Here is a 20,769-nt window from a genome sequence, read left to right as displayed (position 1 = left end):
ATAAACACAACATTGTCATTCCTGACATGTTTTGGATGAAAAGAGTGAAGGTTTTAGTTTTGGATTACACCTTGTTTGCATTTGGGAGTTTTTTGGCATGTTATAAGTTCATGTACAGTTTGCCACAAAGGGGCTTTAGATGTGCTTGACTGGATTCATGTGCAGGGGTGGGGGAACTCCAGGCCTCGAGGGCCGGTGTCCTGCAGGTTTTAGATGTGTCCTTGATCCAACACAGCTGGTTTAAATGGCTAAATGACCTCCTCAACATGTCTTGAAGTTCTCCAGAGGCCTGGTAATGAACTAATCGTTTGACTCAGGTGTGTTGACCCAGGGTGAGATCTAAAACCCGCAGGACACCGGCCCTTGAGGCCTGGAGTTGCCAGTCCCTGGTCTAGTCCCGCTCAAGCTGGTTGTTGAGAAGATGCTGTCCAAATCTCTAATTATTTTTGGACATTCTCACCCATTACATCACTCTGTGAACACCAAAAGAAGCTGTTTCAGTCACAGACACCTACTTTGTGCCCACTGTCATTACGCCCACGTATCACGTCCCTGAAGGGGCTTTCAGACTGGATGCTAAAATGTCACCTTTGCACTCTGAAAATTATTATTTTCAAAGGCTTGTGCAAACCAAGGTGTAAACATGTTGTTTCGTGAGGTTCGGGAACTCGTATGGATCAGAATTCGCATAACTTGAGCTTAGACAACTTAAGAATGAATCCTCTGTAGTCAACAGGAACATCCAGGGCATCCAGCCGACAGCAGGCAGGGGGGACAAAATATATACATACATGTGCGAGGTGGATTCTCATATTAAGCACAGCCAAACATTCAAATGATGAGGTCAACATATCTTTATATAATCCCTATTCTGCTCTAATTTTTGGTTTCAGACAGATGTTGACAGACGTTTGATGTTGGAGAAAGGGGTTAATGCATAACACACCTTCAGCTCTGCCAATCGGAACAAAGTTGGCTGAAAGGGACGTTGGGAGGCAGGAGAATGATTTCATTCAGACAATGAATGAAGTGAGGGTAGCATCAAGTTCATGTTTGAGATAAATAGGGGTTATATTTTGAACTGTAAGCCATGCAAAAACTACTCAAGTAGAGTCTATGAATAAAAGCTTGAAGTGAGCTTAATAGATCTCGTTCAAGGCAGGATTGTGGAGAGTGGACAGGGAAACTGGGAAAGAGAGGTGGGAAAAGACATGGAGTAAGTGGACCAGCTCTATAAAGCTATTAAAATGTATTAATTAAGATAATGAGCAGGAGAATTATAGTGCGGTGAGCCCAGTGATGAGAGCCGATACATGTATCGTGTCTGAAAGCAGTTAACATGTCATTCTATTTTTTTTTTGGCATTGGGTGACCCATAAATAATTTGTCTCAACACTTGGTCATATTTTTAAATAATCTTCTACACTACAGTACTTAAAAGCCATTTGTGTTTATTACCAGATTAAATTGTTTTACTGTGCGAAGCACTCTTAATATTTGCTGCATTTCATTGTAATTTTGCTGCTTAAAGTAGAAATGCTCAGGAGGGTGAATAAAGTAGATTCTGTCTCTCTGTCGAGGGTTTTGTTTATAAAAGAATCCGCTATGCTCAGCAGCCATTTCAGCCATTACTTTCCAGCCCTGCTGTTCCCTAAGATCACAGTAGCTCTATCTGCACGGGGTTCCAGTTTTAACTGGAAAAACGGGTTTGAAGAGTTTGATCTGTCCCACATAACAAGCAAGTGTATGCATGTGTGAATGTGCGTACATGCGTCTGCTGCCGTCCGGGTTTGTTTCAGCCTCTCACAGTGGATATGTTTTGAAGTTGTTGGCTGTGGTCCTGCTGATATGTGGTGGGGTGTGTTTTGTGTGTGGGTAGAATAAGTGTGGCATTCCTTTCTCATTGCTCTCCCCCTCATCTTTTTGTCACCAATATTTCATGTCAACAAGCAGGCCCGGTTCACAGGCTGGTGACATAGAAGCCTGAGGGCAGAGAAACGAACTACACTGTCATCTGACCTGCTGGGACTGTGTGTGTGTGTGTGTGTGTGTGTGTGTGTGTGTGTGTGTGTAAACGCCATTGATACATTCAGTTTAATTAGTGATCTATCAAACTGATAAGAGCAAACTAATTTTCAGATGTCGTATGAAAATAGAGCAGCTACATTAAACACTTTGGTACTAAATGCTGTGGAAGTGCTCCACATAAAAGGGAGAAGCTGCAGTTAATAGTTGAGCAGAGCTCAGTTCTTATGACAAAGGTCAGATTGTTTCTCAGTTCCTGTTTTAGCAAGCTCTCCTCCTGTGCTTTCGCATGCTTTGCTTACTTTATCTGCAGTTCTAGAGAATGTCTGTGATTAATGTTTTTTTCTCAGGCTCAAAAAGAATTTACACCATCTGGCTGTGGTGGGTTTTTTGGAGGGTACAGATTTATCAAAACAGTCTCCTGCTTTGTAGCCTGCAGTCGTCCTATTCAAATGACTGAGGACATATTATGTTCTACCGTTTTTTATTGTTGTTTCTCTCTTTTTTTAATAACGAGGTTCATCAGTTTAGTGCTGCAAGTAAATTGCATTTTCAAAGCCACTGGACAATCTGAAAATAAAAGCTGCAGACACACTTGTTCTTTGTGAGAAAGAATTCACTGTCTTGTATGTTGGATTATTTTCTTTGAACAGATAAAAATGGCAAGCCAAGGCACCTAAGTGAAGTCCAGTAACAGGCCAGTTGGTGGGTGACATTTACTCACCAGCACTTAACTTTAACCACACAAACAAGGTCTCCACAACACAGCACTGGCTAGACATTTACTTAACTGCATTTTATAAGCTAACCATTGTGATTTCTCAGGGTAGGGTAAATCACTAAATTAGTTAAAGACAAAACGTCCAGAAAAACCAACCTGGACTGGTAGCTGATATATTTGTACAGTTGTCCAATAAATATTGCATAGATTTGAACGGTACTGACACTTTTTTTATCCATATTGCATAAGAAATTACCTTGTTACCTGTAACAGCTGAGTGCTAAATCGGTTTAGCGTCACTTGTAAATCACTGAATTCAGAGTTTGTTCTCTGCCACCCCATTTTCACATGTCCAAGACTATGAGAAACTCAGTTAACCTCAGTTGTTCCCATGGTTGTTGTATTATTTATTCAATTCAATTTTAATTTAATTTAATTTGTATCGTGCCAAATCACAACAACAATTGCTTCACGGCAGTTCATATTGTAAGTTCCAATATAACCCTAAAATAATACAGGGAAGACTATAACAATCAGATTAAGAGCATCGCTTGGCAACAGTTGGAAGGAAAAACTCCCTTTTAACAGGAATAAATTGCTGGCTGTATTTTCACTTGTACTAAATAAAATAATTTAAGTCATTTTTTGGGGGGGGAGTCAAAGTCTAAAGTTTTTAAGTTGTCAAAGTCAAGGAGCTCCTAAGGCGTCAACTATCACTTCAATGTAACAGTGTCTCTGTGTAAAACAATGACAGATAGAGGGATGGATTTTTATTAAAAACACTCTGCTGCCATGTCTGATTCACCATTTGATAAGTGAGATCTGTGTTTTTGTGGAAGCCTGAGGTGAGGATGCTGCTCTGTTATCCTCCCCTTTTTGTTTTTTTGTTTTTTGTGACAGATCTCAAAAGAAGATCAGCTGGGCAGACAGATGGTACGGATAGTAGCTACATGTGTTTATTTTTTTAACCGTAGCCTCAGCTCACACAGCTCAGATAATGAATGCCTTAAGCAGCCAGTGTTCGGATGAACCTCCTTGTGTGCAAAGTTTTTTGTGTCTGTTAATATCTGTTCTCTGAGGAGTCAGTAGACTCTCCAGTGACTCTCCAGTAACTGGGGCTAAGTGTATCTCCTGGGGTCCTACTTCCTCTGAAATATTGACTTGCCAATACAGTGTGGGGTCACGCACAAAAGCACACACACACACACACTCGGAGCATCTTTTTCCATTACACAGTGCTTCTGTTTTCATTGCTGCAGTGATCTTCTGTGGAAAGAGCAATAATCAGCTAAAGAATGTATACTTCTCAAATACCCAAACCACTCTGTTACCAACATTTTTTCCTCTCATATTTCTGGATAGTTTCACAGAGAACAGTTATAGATAATATGGTGATCTCTGCAGCTCTGAGTGAGCACAGAAGCCCCGCCCATCACCTCTTCAAATCTTCTGTTTTCAAGGGGCAGCCAGTCAGAAGAGTTGATGTAAAAGGGAGGTGGGGGAGTACCAAGGTCCACTGTAGGATGGATAAGGATCATACTGAACTGTGAATCATGCAGATCGACTCAAGCACAGTCCAGTAATGGATACAGGGCTAAAAATAAAGCGATTAGCTTATCTTTTCTATTGAGGTTTCTTAAAACTATAAAACACTACTGAGTTTGTTATTTTAATTAGAAGTTGGCTAAAATGTTAATTACTAAAGAAAAGATATAACTGAAGTGCTGAAGTAGGTAGGATAGCTACTTTTGAAGTTAGTGAAGCTGCTCTCATATTACCTCAAACTCAAAGTTTTACGGCTTCTTTTTTAGTCATAACACTTTTTTGTTTCTTTCATTTTCCCATACAGTTGAGAAAATGTAATCAGGAAGAATTTGCGTGGGAAACCCATGAAAGGGAACATATAAAATATTGTGATAGCTAAATAATGATTCAAGATGAGATCCTGCCAAGATGAGAACTGCTTGCAATTTCTGTGAGCTGACATTGAACAATGTTTTCCTTCTCTCACCCCAACCGGTCGCAGCAGATGGCCCCGCCCCTCCCTGAGCCTGGTTCTGCGGGAGGTTTCTTCCTGTTAAAAGGGAGTTTTTCCTTCCCACTGTCGCCAAAGTGCTTGCTCATAGGGGGTCATATGATTATTGGGTTTTTCTCTGTATCTATTATTGTAGAATCTACTGTACAATATAAAGCGCCTTGAGGCGACTGTTGTTGTGATTTGGCGCTATATAAATAAAACTGAATTGAATTGAATGTTGAGCTTCCTCGTGAGCATCCAAACTAAGTAGACAGACATCATCCACCCACCCCTACTAGACATGTCTTCGTATCAATGACTTTTACTGTAAAGCCGGCCTAGTGGGACACATTCTTCAAAGCTCCTTTATTTTTAATCGTGAGTTAAAACCAGGCAAGGTCAAAGCTGAGACTGTGAAGTGTGTGTCAGTGTGCCAGCAGCATCCATTTTGCAGGACAAACAGCAAGGACATGCTCCCGGAGAGGAAAATCCCAGTGCCTTTGGTCTACATTTAATCGCTGGTCATTTGTAAATTCCATTCATCACACGGTTCCCGACAAAGACCACTGATGGACCTGTGTGGTTTCTCGCATTCAGAGCCTCTTCTAGTGTTTCATCCTTTATCACAGCTTAAAAGCTTGTAGTTATGTGAAAAATGTGAATAAACGTTGTATTTATAGTGTAGCAGATGGTTATTTAAATGTTATTTAATTGACCGTGAAGATAGCTCGCCTTTTATTTAGGAATTAAATTGTCAGAGTCAGAGTTGTTGGCCAGCAGCTCAGATCTAATCTCTTAATGGCTTGTGTGTGTATGACTGTGTGAGAGATGGAGTACTGCAAACTAGCAATTTGTATGTCAATCTCTATGTTATATATGCAAGAAAAATAAGGATTTGAGTCCAACTTTGACATAACACATCTCTATCCAGTTGTTATTAAACACATTGGATTTGAAGTTATATGGGGTGGAAAAGTAAGTTAAATGGTAAATGGACTGATTCTTATATAGCGCTTTTCTACTCTCCTGGAGTACTCAAAGCACTCTACATAACACGCCACATTCACCCAATCACACCCATTCTCACAAGCACTTTCTCTATACATAGTGTTTTCTAAGTACATTCACACACATCCACACTCCGAAGGATACTTGACATGCAGACTGGAGGAGCCAGGGATCGAACCACCAACCTTCCGATCAATAGATGACCTGCTCTACCTCCTGAGCTACAGCCACCCTTTAAGTCTTTAATTTAGTAACTTATCAAAACTTTTATTTTTTTTTACCATCATAACAGAAAGGAGAAATTTATGACAATTCACCCCAACAAAATTGTTTCATCTGTATTTATGGGATGTCTTGAGGGCCCTCTTCAGGTTGTTGCGTCACAGCTGGGTACAGTCAGGACTCTAGCTGTTCAAAAACATTTATTGCAGGCTTGGCCAAATCGAGGCTTCAAGGGCCGGTGTCCTGTGGGTTTTAGATCTCACGCTAGGTCAGCACACCTGAGTCAAATGATTAGTTCATTACCAGGCCTCTGGAGAACTTCTAGACATGTTGAGGAGCTAATTTAGCCATTTAAATCAGCTGTGTTGGATCAAGGAAACATCTTAAACCTGCAGGACACCGGCCCTCGAGGCCTGGAGTTCCCCCACCCCTGTTATTGGTTTGTTTATGTGCTTTTTGTCTTATAGCATTAGCTTCTCCCCCTCTTCATGTTATTGAGCTGACCAATCAATGGAAAGAATAAACTTTGTCAGCCATCAGAGTTTGTATGCCTTTATTTGAATAAAGGCTCGAGTTTGTCAGTCATTGAGACTTTTCCTGCCAATTTTGGTTCTTCTGGGTAGAGTCAAGGAATTTACCCATTTGGGGACCATTGCTACTATTCTCTGATGCTTCTCTGTCAGGGTGGTGAATAATTCAGAGCTTCCCAAGGCTTGTTTGGCACTGCTGCCAACCAGTGACCATCTGCACTGTGACGGGTTCTTCATTTTAGGAGTTGAGCAGGGGACACATGTCTCATTGTGTACGTGTGTTCTTATGTTGTACAGTAACATTCATGACCAAAGTCCGGACCTAACTTTAACTGCAATGACCTGTACACATTAACAAGCTATTTGTGGTGCAAGCAAAAGGTGTGGGTCGAGGAGTTCATGTTAGAAAAAAGTTGTTATCAGATAGGAATACTCCGAAATGATTGTCTTGATAGAGAGACTCTGACGGGCTTTTATGTTGCAAGATAAAACTAGACCAGGGGTCAGCAACCTTTCACACCCAAAGAGCCATTTGGACCCAGTTTCCACGCAAAAGAAAACACTGGGAGCCACAAATACTTTTGGATATCTAAAATGAAGATAACACTGTTATATATTGTTTTTTACCTTTATGCTTTGTGTGAACAACTAAGATGTGTTCCTTATGAAATCCATGAAGTGCTACAGAGAAAGTTACAATTTATTTATGTAATTAACACATTTTGAACTCTTAAAGAAATATAACAAAAGGAAAGCTGAACTAAAATGATCCATGTAGCAAACAAAAACTGTTGTGAGATATTTTGAGATACAAAACAGACATTTTGCCTTTGGGCTTTTGGAGCCTTGACCTGACTTTTAAAAAAACAATTGGAAAAAAAGCACTATGCTGCTAAAAAATTAAAAATAGATATTTGCAAAATTCTGCCTAAATATGTATTTTATCTGGTTAATGTGTGTGCCGCTCAGGCGTGGTCTGCAGGGGAGACCACGCCTGAGCGGCACACGCAACCACGCCTCGCCACCTTAACGTCTGTGCTATCTATGCTGTTGTTGGTATGTGTTGGGCTGTGAGCTGAAAAGTTACAGCTGGCTGAATGCGCCAACAACAGTTGTGAAAAGTGGTCAATAAAGAGATGCTGAAAAGCGTGTTCATGCAAACATCGTCGGGTCTGCCGTGGTATGTTTACAATGGGACTTCTGCTCCTGAACCTCTGCGCACAGCGTCTGCAAATCGGGGCTGTACGAAGTCACTTTCATCTTTACGCAGGACTGTAAGCTGTCATCTGTGAGGCGTGAGCGGTGTTTGTTTTTAACATAGTTCACGGTGGAGAACAGCTGCTGACATAATGTGGATCCGAATATCCATAATTGGCCTACCTGGGGTTGAAAGTCTTAAAAGAGCTCCATGCACCTCTTTGTTGCAACTCTCCTACTCCTACTCTCCTGCTACTCTATAATTAAGTTCATATAAGTTTTTAATCAGTTACAATAGGACATCTAGAAGATTAATGAGGGAAGATGTTTTATCCCTATTCTTACAACCCTTCTTCTTGTGGATTTAATTATAATGCCTTACAGAATGGTTAAAGTAATCCTTTGATAATCCAACTAATGAGGCTCATTCTCTGATTTAGGAAAATCCCACCTGGCCATTGTCCAGAAGGTGAACAACGAGGGGGAAGGAGATCCTTTCTACGAAGTGTTGGGGTTGGTCACCCTGGAAGACGTCATAGAGGAGATTATCAAATCAGAAATTCTGGATGAATCCGACCTTTACAGTGAGTTTTCTTTTGCTTTTGTTTGTCTTGCTTTATCACTTTATACTAAACTTGTCTTAACTTTCAGTTTAAGTAACACTATTAAATCTTTGAAGTATTACTGTTCAACCTTTGGGATGAATACCTGACAAATGTCAGGTTTCTGTTAACTGAATGAAGTGTAAATTTCACACACATGTAAATATCCATATTTAGTATACACATTCAGTAATGCGCATACACTCTTATATTGTACATATATTTATTCATATAATTCTCAGATTTACCCGTTCTTATACTTTGCTTGTTCTTATGTTATTGTATTTTTACACACCTCTGTTGCATGTGAAGCTTGCACACAAGAATTTCACTCGCACTGTACCAGTGTACCTGCACATGTGATGTGACAATAAAAGTGATTTGATCATTAATAAATTATGCTTCTTCTGGTTTTTTTGCTCTTCTTAGCTGATAATCGCACGAGGAAAAAGGTGGCACCCAACAAAAACAAAAGAGACTTCTCTGCCTTTAAACATGAGAGTGAATCTAAGGTGAAGATCTCTCCTCAGCTGCTGCTGGCTGCCCATCGTTTCCTGGCTACAGGTGAGAAAGGAAGTGTGGAAACAGGAAATGACACACATTCACTGTCAGTAATCGCAGTGTTACGTGTACTCAGTAGATTTATGGTAGGCTTCCTTCATTTTGATGGATGTGTTTCAAAAAACCCCATCATAATGTAACTTTATTTTATTTTATCATATGAAATGCACAAAAAACACCTTTGGGATGTCGGTAAGTGAAAGATTCTGTCATGTGACCATCTGACAGGAAAGACAGGTCTATGCATGCAGTGATGAGTGATTTATTTACTTTTAGGATCTATTTAAGACCCATCAACATGTCTGCCTGTGCCTGTCATCAGCTCTGGACAGACTCTAGCCAGCTGCGTGTAATGCTACCAATGACACACATCTCTTGAGAAGTCATAGGAATCTATCTGCTAAGTGTGTGTCAGCTGATATGAAGCAGTGGCTAACTGCATCTGGCAGTTAGCCACTGCTAGCATGACATAGCACTTCCTTCCCTGGCACACACTGTGGTATTCACGTCTGCTTTGTCTGGAGGCATAACGTCAGTGTCTGCTGACTTAGTTTCTGTTTTCTTCCTGAGGATCTTGGTCTAATGTTGCTTTTTTGATTCATCAAACAGGAATAGTTTTTTCTTGTTGTTCCATTTATATCTGTAATGTGTTAAAGTTTCCATGTTTATTTGGTCCTTTTTTGTTATGTTCACATTAATGATTCTTTCCCAGCAGATTTGAGAACATGTCTCTAATGCCTTTGTGCACTGCTGTATTCCTGCAGTATGACTGATGGTTGACAGACATATTTCAGACAGTAGAACGTGCATTATCACATAAATGCTTCAGTGTGGGTTTAAGGACTAGTAACTGTTAGCTTCACCAGTGTTGACGACTTTGTTTTTTGGGTTTTTTTTAAGGATATTAAAAGCCATTAATAAGTAGACATAAAATGTAAAAGCTACACCTTTGATTTACGAAATCATTGAAAACACTGAATCCCAGCAACAGCAACAATACAGATGAACACTCTGACTAACTATGTAAACCATAGTGAAAGGAGGTTGTTTGCCTTTCCGATGATGAATTCCAACATTGGCAATATATGCCTCACCTCTCAGTGTGCAGTGACCATGGCTTTGTTTGCAGTTTGGGTGGGGACCAAAGCACTTACAGCTGAGCTCTGATTGCAACAGCCTGACGGTTGAGAAATCCATGTAAACCAAAATATATTTCAACAGTTCTTCTTCTTTCTCATTTACTTAAAAAAAAAAAAAAAAAAAAGAATGCCAAAAAACAAACAAACAAGGACACCATGCTTTAAACATCTCTGCAGCGTTTTTGCTCAATAAACACTTAAACCAAGTGTTTAGTTATCAAAACAATGTATTATTTTATAAAATTTTATTTATTTTTAATTGAAAAAGTGTTTCAATTGTAGTTAATTCAACTATTCAAAAGCTAACGTTATTTTAAAAATAATCCTTTGACAAAAATGTGTCGCAAAAACAAATCTTATTAGATTGTTGGACCATGAAAAAAATGTAATTATCAATTCGTCCTTACCTGAATAATCTTTAAACCTTACAGCTGTCACCAGGCGTTAAGAGCCACACATGGGTAACACAATAGAGGAAGACAGAATGTCAGTGTTATATTGTGTTTGTTTGTCTGCAGTTTCAGAATTGTTGATTTTCATTTAAGTACATCTGGATCCTTTAATTGAATAGTTGGTGGCCTACCTACTGACAACGTAACATATGATACACCTTAAACTCAGCTTGAGTAACCTGTGTTTTCATTATGTCCTTGCTGGACTGTAAATTATAGGTTGGCCTAACGTGTGGATGAAATTAACCAACACTGTTTAATTTCATGTTTACTATTTTAAGAAATGCCTTGGTCAGTTTTGGTCAGACTATATACTTAAGAGTATTTACATTAAAATAAAAAAAAAATGTGGCTTTTAGTCTTCACTAATAAATGGTGTAAAATATCTGTTGTTCTGCTTTTTCTCTTTCGGCAGAGGTGAGCTTGTTCAGCCCATCTCAGATTTCAGACAAGGTGCTGCTGCGAATCCTGCGTCACCCCGATGTGATCCAGGAGATCAAGTTCAATGAGAACGATAAACGGTCGTCCCATCACTACATCTACCAAAGGGGCAAGCCGGCCGACTACTTCATTCTCATCCTGCAGGTACTCAGTGATTCAGGGAAATACATGTGTATTTGACTCCTTTGTTGCTTCAGGCTAGATTTGGAAAAATGGTTGGTCCGAATCCAAAAATCTGTAGTTGCTCACTCTGCTGTCAGATATTTGCTTTGAACTCTTCATTCACAGCACAGCACTAGGATTGTTTTGCATTTTGTTTAGCTGTTGTGTCAGAAAGACCTTAGAAGTACCTGTTGCTGAAGGAAACTGTGGTGTGTTCTATATGACAAGAGTTTTATCAGCAGATAGCATTTGTCGAATGAAAATATTGTATATCTTTACTTGATTAACAATTAAATTAATTATTAATGATGATTAATTGAGCTAGCTGTTCATCTCTGTAGTTGGGCTTAGAAGAAAATATTTTTGCCCAAAGCTTTAAATATGCTTTTACCGTTTAACATTTAAACAACATCTTCACATCAGTGGCGGGAAAAATAAACGCAGCAGAGACACATGATTCCCTTACCTATGCATAAGCTGCTACGTTCATGGCACACCTGCAGTAACAGGAGATGAAACATGAACCGCACAGTTGAAAACTTCAAATTTTTCCGATGCTTTTCGTCCAGATTTTTCATGAAATATTTCAGCTCGTGTCTCATGCTTCTATTTATCAAAAAAAGACTTGTTACTCTTGTGGCAAAAGGTATAATAGTATAGGGAATAAAAAGAAATTTGCACCCAAAAGTACTGGGCCGCACGCCTCTTACCAATAGCAATAGCAATTTGTGTTTTCAGTCTCATTGCCATAGATCTGTAAAATCAAGCACCTTTCCATTCAGTCTGCTTCAATTAACATTTGTTTCAATTCAAGCTTGGTACTGTAATAAGATGGCACTGTGGCAACAAGGGAGCTTGTGAAATTCCTACTCTCCTAAATAATTTATTGTTGACTACAACTGGTGTGGTTCCAAAGTGGAAGCATTTAGGGACAGAGCAGGGTTGCCAAATGCTGAGGATTCATCATTTACACTGCAGAGTCTCAAACCTCCTCTGGTGTTAACATTAGCCCACATGCTTCATTTCTGGATTTCCTGTAGGTGTAATGTTTAGATGACTCTGTACTTTTATCCACAGTGGGAATATATTGCCATATTGCCGTCTGTAATTCAGTAGTAATTATAAATAGTGACCTAATAATCAGGTTTGATTGATTAAAAGGGTGAAAAGAAGATTTCACAGTGCAGTGACCTCGGACAGACAAGCGGTGCCGGTAGTAGGGCTGCATTGGGGTCCTAGACGACGTGCATTATATGCCTGAAGGAACTGATTACATCACAAACTTGCTGCTGTCAGATTGCTTCAATACAGCAATCCCAAAACTGACATAGACACACCCATTTCAACTTGAAAACCACCTCCCTCTACACGTCCATACTGTAGCGCACAAAAAAGTAACTTGCCCTGATTTTGCACATCTGCTGCACTCACTCTGTGTACATATAGACGTGCACTCAAATCCCAAAGGGTGGGAAAACTACGCTTCATTGTCTTAATGTCACTCTTTCACACACATATTTCCCAGAGATCATTTATGTCATTGTTCCCAAACAGTCATTAGCAGGGTTCACTAATCCTGAGATCTATTTCAGCTTTCTCCCCTCCATTTTCCTCTGTGAGATTTTCCTGGTGGGAGGCCGGATACTGTAGCTTTTGTGGACCCCACATGTGGAATAAGTCGGTGGCATTTACTGTAAGCATGCGGGGCTTACAATTTTCCACCTCTGGTTTCTGCATAGAAAGATACCACAGAAGCCTCTAACTAGGGACCAAGCAGTAATGCTGAACCCACAGTACACAGTACAGTACTTTTCTGATGTGTGCAAACACAAAACAGAGGTTTGTGAAGTTTGATGGGTTGCCTCAAGTTACCAAAAAAAAAAGAAAATCCAGGGATATGGATTTGGAAAGAGCTGAGATTACTTAACCTACAACATCCACACTAAAACATGGGCAGGTGCAAGCAAAAGGAAAAAAAATGGCTTGCACTCGCTGGGGTTCCGCTTTAATTTATTTATTGCCCAAATAAAACTGCAACACATTGTGACACATCGGACTTTCCTGGCTCGAGCCTTCATTAAGCAATACAGAGTACATAACACCAGATTCTATAGTTGATCCCATACACACTATATAAAAGCGGGACATAGGAGATCACCCACCGATCTGTGAAGTCTCATTTTGAAGTCTTGAGCTGCCATAATGGTTTTCTAAAACCAGATGCAGCAAGCGAGGAGTTGGTCTGATTGAGAAACCAAGGATATTACGTGCTCATGTGGTCATGACTTGCCAGTCTCAGCGTAGGTCTAGCCTCAAGCATGCTGTGCTTTATTGTCTACTTTGCTCTAAATGGGACCAAAGTTTAGAAAATGAACATTGTGCTATACTAAATAAGACTTGCAATTAACATTTGAGACTTTAAACTCATGAAAATGTTTTACTGAGATTATAAAGCAAGTGAGAGACAATCGTTTTCCCTTTTACAATCTGACATGTCTTTGCAACTTGAGAAGGAGGTTAATACGATCCCCCCCCCCTTAAATAATGTGGGCCTTTTAGCTTGTTTCAGTCACAAGGCTGTAAAATAAAGTCGGAGTGCCAGAAACTGCAGTTCCCTTAATGGCCACTTGAAGCGAGCCCTAAATGCGAGGTCCCATTGACTGCCATATTAAAATAGGTCGTCCATGAAGTTTGCTTTTGTGTGTAAAATTCTACTATTTTATTATTGTTCTTCAGCAGTTCATACGACTTATTGACCAAGCCCACTCGCCTTAGCTGATAACCGTCTTCTTATCCAAATATGGTCTTTTCTGACTTCAAAATGCAGAGTCCAAAGACAGTTTGTGACGTCTTTAGATAAGGGGAGAAATACTTTCAATAAATCTCTGCTTGTTTTCATAGATTGACTCACTGCACATACTTTGAACTGTATGTTTATATGCAGACGTAATTTTTTTTACTCTTATGTTTACATCAACATCCAGTGTGCGGTTGACTCATGAGAATAAAAAACCTCAGATATGATAATTCGCTGCACTTGTTCCACTCCTTTTATAGGGTCCACATGATTACTTTGCATATGTGTGTGTTTTCCTGGCAGTGATCCTTGCTGTCAGCAGACAGCCTATTTGTTTATGACCCGAGTGATTTATGCGTCTATAAAGATGCTTAGTGATTCTCACAAAACAGTCAGTATCGCAGCCCGAGTCCGACTTCTGTGGTGTTCACAGGGTTCACTCAGCTTTGGGAGATGTGCAGGCATCATCTGAACATTTTTAGATGCTGTTTTATTTCAAGTATAAATTTTCTTGTTATGTTTTGATGTTGTACAAGAGGTTTGATCATGTTATTTTTGAGAAATCTCTGTTATGCATTTGTTTCACGGACAAACTAGTTTCTGAAGTGGACAGAACAAAGACAAAATGAGATTAAAACAAAAGATAAAATCAGTGTTTTTGACATTATGAAATGTAGACTAGATATTGGTAAGTCATATAAGCACAGTTGCTGTACACGCAGTACATTCCAGGGTAATTACATCACATCATTATTAGAGAGAAGCTCCTTCCTGTTGTGAACAAGAGATGGAAAAATGGAGTCCTGTGAGAATAAGAAATATTCCTGCACTTAAAAGGAGGCAATCTTTGTGCGTGAGTGTGTGTGTGAGAGAGCGAGAGATGGAGCCTACACCATCGACACGTTAGGCTGGGGTTGAGCTTCTTTTTAGTTGACACTGACTCACACTGTTAAATCCCACTGAGGAAATGTTTGTGTGTGTGTGTGTGTGTGTGTGTTTGTATCACAGTGTAAGTGAGTCAATCAGTTTGCACAAACTGTTGGAGGAAACTGTTCAGTTTGACATCAGCAGTTCATTTTATGACAAACACATGCTCACAAACCACTAAACACAAGAGGCTGGCAGGACACACTAGGCCTCGCACGTGAAAGCTCACAACCACAGTCTCCCTCTTTAACAGAGAACAGTTTCGTGAAGCTAATATTAGGTGGTATTTGGTGTGACAGTTCAGTATTTCCATCTTCAGTATGTCAAGACACACACACACACACACACACACACACACACACACACACACACACACACACACACACACACACACACAATCAATGTCAGGTGGTGTGTGTGTGTGCGTGTGTGGTTTGAGGCAGAGCCCCTGCAGGCTTTGTTATAAGTTATTAACAAACCTGTGACAGTGAATCCTCAGACCTCTGCAGGGGCTCTACTGAGCTTCACACAAACACAAATGCAACCTACACAGCAGGAAGGATCCTCAGACAGTGTGGGTCCTTATCGCCTCATTGTGCCTCTGAATCTATTTTCCACAGTTGTAATAGTCACACAGAATGGCATTTACCTTTCTTTGTGACTGTAACACACAGTTCCATCCCTCTTGTAAGGGATGCCTTCTTGTTTGTGACTAGATGGCTGCAATATTGTTTATTGGTTTTCTCTCTTGTGGGAGACATTATGTTATCCCAGATAGGGCTGTTCGATATAACGATATATATCGGATGACGATATAAAAACATCTATTGTTTCATTTTACGCTATCGTTTGTTTCATGGTGTCGCAAAATAAACTGTTTACGGCGATATTTTTTCATCATTTTGATGGTCACTGTAGTGGCTATATTAATGTCCTAAAGTTCTCCCTTTCTCTTATATTTAATATAACCACACTACAGACGGACAACCGCCTGTTTTTATGCCTTGTTGTTAGCAACAACGACGGTAAAACCATCGCGTGTCCGCTTGTTTATTTTCCACATAAACCTTTCACAATAAAGCTCAAGATCCTGTTGAGACTTTTCAAAATAAACTGAATCACGTGAACTAGTATGCAGAGTATTGACAGATGAGAAGCAAAACAGAGGCGTCAGGTGCTAAAAAATAAACCTTAGACTCAAACGTTAGAACAGGCGTTTCCCCGCAGCACGCCGTGTAATAAATACTCACAAAGAAAACAGCGGCCTTTACAACTTGTGTCTAAAAATATATATTTTCACGCATCGGTTAAAACACTCGACTCCAGCTACATGACGGGCAGATGGAAACACTTCACGCAAGTCGAGCTGCCTGAGATTCACAGAATTTACAGAAAATGTTAAATTTTTGTGATTTATATCGTTATCGGGACGATAGATGTCTTATATCGGGATATGAGATTTTGGTCATATCGCACAGCCCTAATCCCAGAGTGTAAAGGTAGGAGTGAGGGTGGAGATGGCATCAATGATTTTCCTTGACTATAAGAAACAAAAGCAGGTAGTACAAAAATAAGAGCTAATTAGAAATAAACTGTTGATATACTTCATATTAGGTTTTAATAAATATTCTGCTCTACGAGGGTTATCTCCTGTGGCTGGCTCCAGATTTGTGTTCAGGAGGCCTCTCTACTTTGAAGATTAGGCTTGAAACTTCCATTTTTGATTAAGCTTACAGTTAGAGCTGCATTGGGTGACTTCTGCCATCCCTTAGTTACGCTGCTATAGACTTAGTCAAAGGAGCTTGCAAAGAAAAGCGTCTGGACTTCTTTAAGTTTACTTGAAGACGTTTCACCTCTCATCCGAGAAGCTTCTTCAGTTCTAAGGTCAAATGGTGGAGAGTCCCAGATATAAACCTAGTGGGAGTATCCCCCCACAGAGGGACAAAAGGACCCCCTGATGATCTTCTAATCGCCTGAGCCAAGGTGTGAAACTGGGTGTGGGTCCCAATCAGCCAGAGTTTCGGGTGTGTTCATTGTGAAACCTGGCCCCACCTTATCATGCGAATTCCTGAGGTCAGATGGCCCAGGATGTGAGTGGGCGTTAAGGCGTCTGGGAAGGGATCTCAAAACTGGATTATAGATAGCAGAGAGTTGGTGTCGTAAACCCCCGCCTCTGTTCAAAGATGGTCGCTCACAGTGGACATAGATGGCTTCTTTCACTCCTCTTTCAAACCATCTGTCCTCTCTGTCCAAAATGTGAACATTGGCATCCTCGAAAGAGTGACCTTTATCCTTAAGATGCAGATGGACTGCTGAGTCTTGTCCTGTGGAGGTGGCTCTTCTGTGTTGTGCCATGCGCATGTGAAGTGGCTGTTTGGTCTCTCCAATGTAGAGGTCTGGGCATTCCTCGCTGCACTTGAGCTTTATTGGGACCCACACCCAGTTTCACACCTTGGCTCAGGCGATTAGAGGATCATCAGGGGGTCCTTTTGTCCCTCTGTGGGGGGATACTCCCACTAGGTTTATATCTGGGACTCTCCACCATTTGACCTTAGAACTGAAGAAGCTTCTCGGATGAGAGGTGAAACGTCTTCAAGTAACTTAAAGAAGTCCAGACGCTTTTCTTTGCAAGCTCCTTTGACTACGATGACCTGGATGACTGAGAACCTTCACAGACATGCTATAGACTTAGTTGCTGCGGGGCTTCCCCTGATTTCTGATAAAACGCTTCCGCTCACTGTGTGTGTGTATCTGAAACTGCTTCTCTTTCCTGAACCTTAAATATGTCACAGCAGATGGCTGCCTTTCCCTGAGCCCCTCCTGTCTGTCTGTCTGTCCTCTAAGGTCCTCAAAATGTTTCTTTAGTGACATCAGGTCCTCATTTCAACTCTGTGCCAGGACATCCTCTCTCACCTTGCTCTCTTAAACCTCTTAATGCTCTGCTGTCATACTTTCACTGACTCCTCCTTTCTTTTTGAAGTCCTGCTTCCTTGACACTGCCTTTTTTTTCTTTCACTGCCATTGCTATGCTTTGTCACTGAAATGTTTAGCAGTCGCAGCGCAACATAAATGATCATAAAAGTTCACAAAGATCTGTTTGATGTATAACCTGTGGTTACTGACAAATATCACAGTGCTGATGAGTCCTAACGTGGCCGCTTGAACTTTGGCCAAGACCCACCTACAGTTCAGCAAAGACACACAACCAGAAAACACACCTACGTTGAACTTTAAGCTGAATAGCTGAACAGCTCAAAGTTAGTTAGAAATGAGCACGAGATGTGTTGCTCTGAGGTTTATTACCACCCTCAGAAACGAAAGCAAATTGTGGTGTACTAACACATTGTGTTGTGGGTTTCTTTCTTCTGCAGTAAGGCCCATATGATGTGTATGTTTATGAATTATGGCCTGTGAGAGCTCCGTGTAGTGACAATTGTCTGTTGTCCTTTTGGAAGGACAGGCTCCGTCTCTGAGACAAAGAGAAGTGTGTAACTGTTATAGGACACTTTTTTTAAAATTTTTTCCTTTTATCCTCTCAAATATCACTCGTCAGTCATTCAGGGACTGTGTGTAAAGAAAATTTTAATCAAAGTGGTTTTCATGTATTTGGTGAAAGGACAAGGTGGTAAATATTAACTAGAAAACAAATGAACATAAAAATTAATCATTGTTAAAACGTCGCTTTTCACGAATACTGGATCAGACATTCTAAATTCTGAAGATTATTCCTTGAATGGTGATCTTCAGTGAAGTTCCTTTTAGCCCGAGATGGGGCTTAATTTTCAGCTAGTTTCTAAGAAGCTGGCTGAAAATTTACTAGCTGTTTGAAACTAATATTTAGGGGAGAAATATTCAAACCCAATGTTTTCAGCCTTTCTCGCAGGGCTGCTAAATATACACGTGTTTTATGCATAATTCCCTCATCCACAGCTTGACCGCAATTTCCAGTTTGACGTCTACTAGATTTTTAAATAAAGGTTTAAATAATCGTTTGCTTCACACAGTAACTTGGTCATTTTTACAGTTTTGGTTATTTAAAAAAAGACGATCGGCATGAAAGTGTTTCTGTGCTGCATTCATTTTTACAGTTAGACTCTTAAATGTTTCCCTTGTGTTTTAAAGCAGTGCACCTGCTTACTCATTGAGCCTTTCTTAAGAGCCCTCGAGCAATGAAGGACGTCAGAAAGAAAACATTTTGTGCAACAGGGCAGATAAGACTGATTCACCTGTGTCAAAGAATTTGATTTAAGGAAGTCCAGTGAGTATCAAGATATGTAAGAGATAAACAGCAGTTTTGTTTTTGGCATGCATATGTTTCAAGCTCACTATTTGACCTTTGCCAGTGTTCACATACACACAGACATGACTAACATGCCAGGAGATGATTGACATCTTTCACAGCTCTGATATACTTGTAAGAGGCAAAACGCTGGTGGCAGAGCAGGTTTAACAATTTCATTAGCGGTCATAGAAGGAAGTCTCGCTACTGTAAACCTTGTATACTTGTGGGGCAACGGTAGAGGAGTTGTTCGAAGGATGTCGAATCTTCCTGGTGGTTGTTATTTGTTTTCTTTTCTGCTTTGCCAGTAAAGGAGAACAGTTAGAGGAGGCTTGCAACGAATGTCTGCTCGTCTTTCAGTAGCGGGTTGTCCTTGATTAAGGCATTCGACCTCCGATTACTCTGCAGGAGCCTGTGGGTGCAGTGAGCAGGTGTGAATGAATCTAACCAGACAAATTTGGACCAAAACATTTTGCCAAAGGGAGTCGTGCCAAGTCAACGTAGCCTTCAAAATAAAGCTAAAATGAAAATTCGCCCACTGAGAGGAAGGATTGTCCTGATTTGGGAAATGTAGTTTGATTTTGCCCCCATCCACCCAAAACATGTTATTGAAATACAAATTTAATCTAAAAGGTCAAATAGCATTACATGTTAATGTTGGCTTGTAAACTGTAGCATGCAGGCATGTGGGAGTATCCAGGACAAGCCTGAAGGTGTGACTGTACCTGAATACCAGGCACCAAAACATGTTTAACATTTGCACAGCCATTTGATCTCCTACTGTATTTAAGCTACTTTTGACTTCTCCCTTATTCACAAGGAGTCGCCACAGCGGGTAGTGCTGCATATTTAATTCTCTGCTAATGCAGCCCTAAATGGATTCATGTCTCCTTCTGGGATCGAACACGTGATCTTTCATTTGTTAGATACACTAGTGCAAAACTATAATTTGAAGGGTTTTTTTTTAATCACAACTCCCACTGGAATACACTCAGACAGGTCACTGTCAGGACACCCCCACTTCAAAAATAAACTCGTACAACAAATACAAATACATTTTCTTTAAATGAAACTTTACCAACACCCTCATTCAGTATATAGAATAAGCTTAAAGCAAATAAAACATAATGATCCAAATAACCGTTACAACTGCTGCTTGTCTTTGGCATCCATGAATTGTCACATTTCTTTTTAAGCCATGTGTTTCTTTTGAGAATCACTTGTACTTTGTTGTTGTACTTTCCTCTGTGTAGAACTGAAAAATACATGAGTCTGGCAAAAAAAGGGGGGGGGGCTGTGATTTTACACTGTAAAAAGTAGCTTCCCATTCTTAGCTGTGTCCCAATTCTTAGGACGCATCCTTCCAAGGACCCGTCCTTCGCGGTCTACGTGGGCCGGGTCCTTTGATGAGTGAATAGGTCGGAAGTGCAAAGCTGTGAAATGGGACGGTCTAGCCTTCTGATTTGCGTCACCAGCTGTGTCAGTGGACTTTAATAAACTCAGCCGTCTGCTCCTTGCTCCGTAATATATAACAGGACATTGGAGTAAATTCTCGACCATCTCACACTTCTGTTTAATCAGTTTTCTGTTTGACGTTTATTCAGCTGTGCGAAAACTATCACCGTCATCTCTTTGTGCTCAAATCTCCTAATCTGCTGGCACTATTTGCAGTTATCCCCAGTAGGGTGA

At 40.3% G+C, this 20,769-nt stretch overlaps 1 protein-coding gene across 2 annotated transcripts in view; it reads left to right on the top strand.

The window, feature by feature from the left end:
- cnnm4b (cyclin and CBS domain divalent metal cation transport mediator 4b) overlaps positions 1-20,769 on the top strand; it is a 52,928-nt gene that overhangs the window by 12,458 nt on the left and 19,701 nt on the right. For both annotated transcript variants that reach the window (XM_084945291.1, XM_084945290.1), the window contains exons 2-4: positions 8,161-8,304; positions 8,752-8,886; positions 10,890-11,059. In XM_084945291.1, coding sequence (XP_084801417.1) covers positions 8,161-8,304; positions 8,752-8,886; positions 10,890-11,059 — 449 coding nt within the window. The remainder of the gene's footprint in view (positions 1-8,160; positions 8,305-8,751; positions 8,887-10,889; positions 11,060-20,769) is intronic.

Source organism: Perissodus microlepis, chromosome 12 (genome assembly GCF_051167445.1).
Source record: "Perissodus microlepis isolate ML-2025 ecotype Zambia chromosome 12, ASM5116744v1, whole genome shotgun sequence".
NCBI classification, from domain to species: Eukaryota; Metazoa; Chordata; class Actinopteri; order Cichliformes; family Cichlidae; genus Perissodus; species Perissodus microlepis.
Note: the sequence above shows the minus strand (reverse complement) of the source record. Positions and strands in the feature narration are given on the sequence as shown.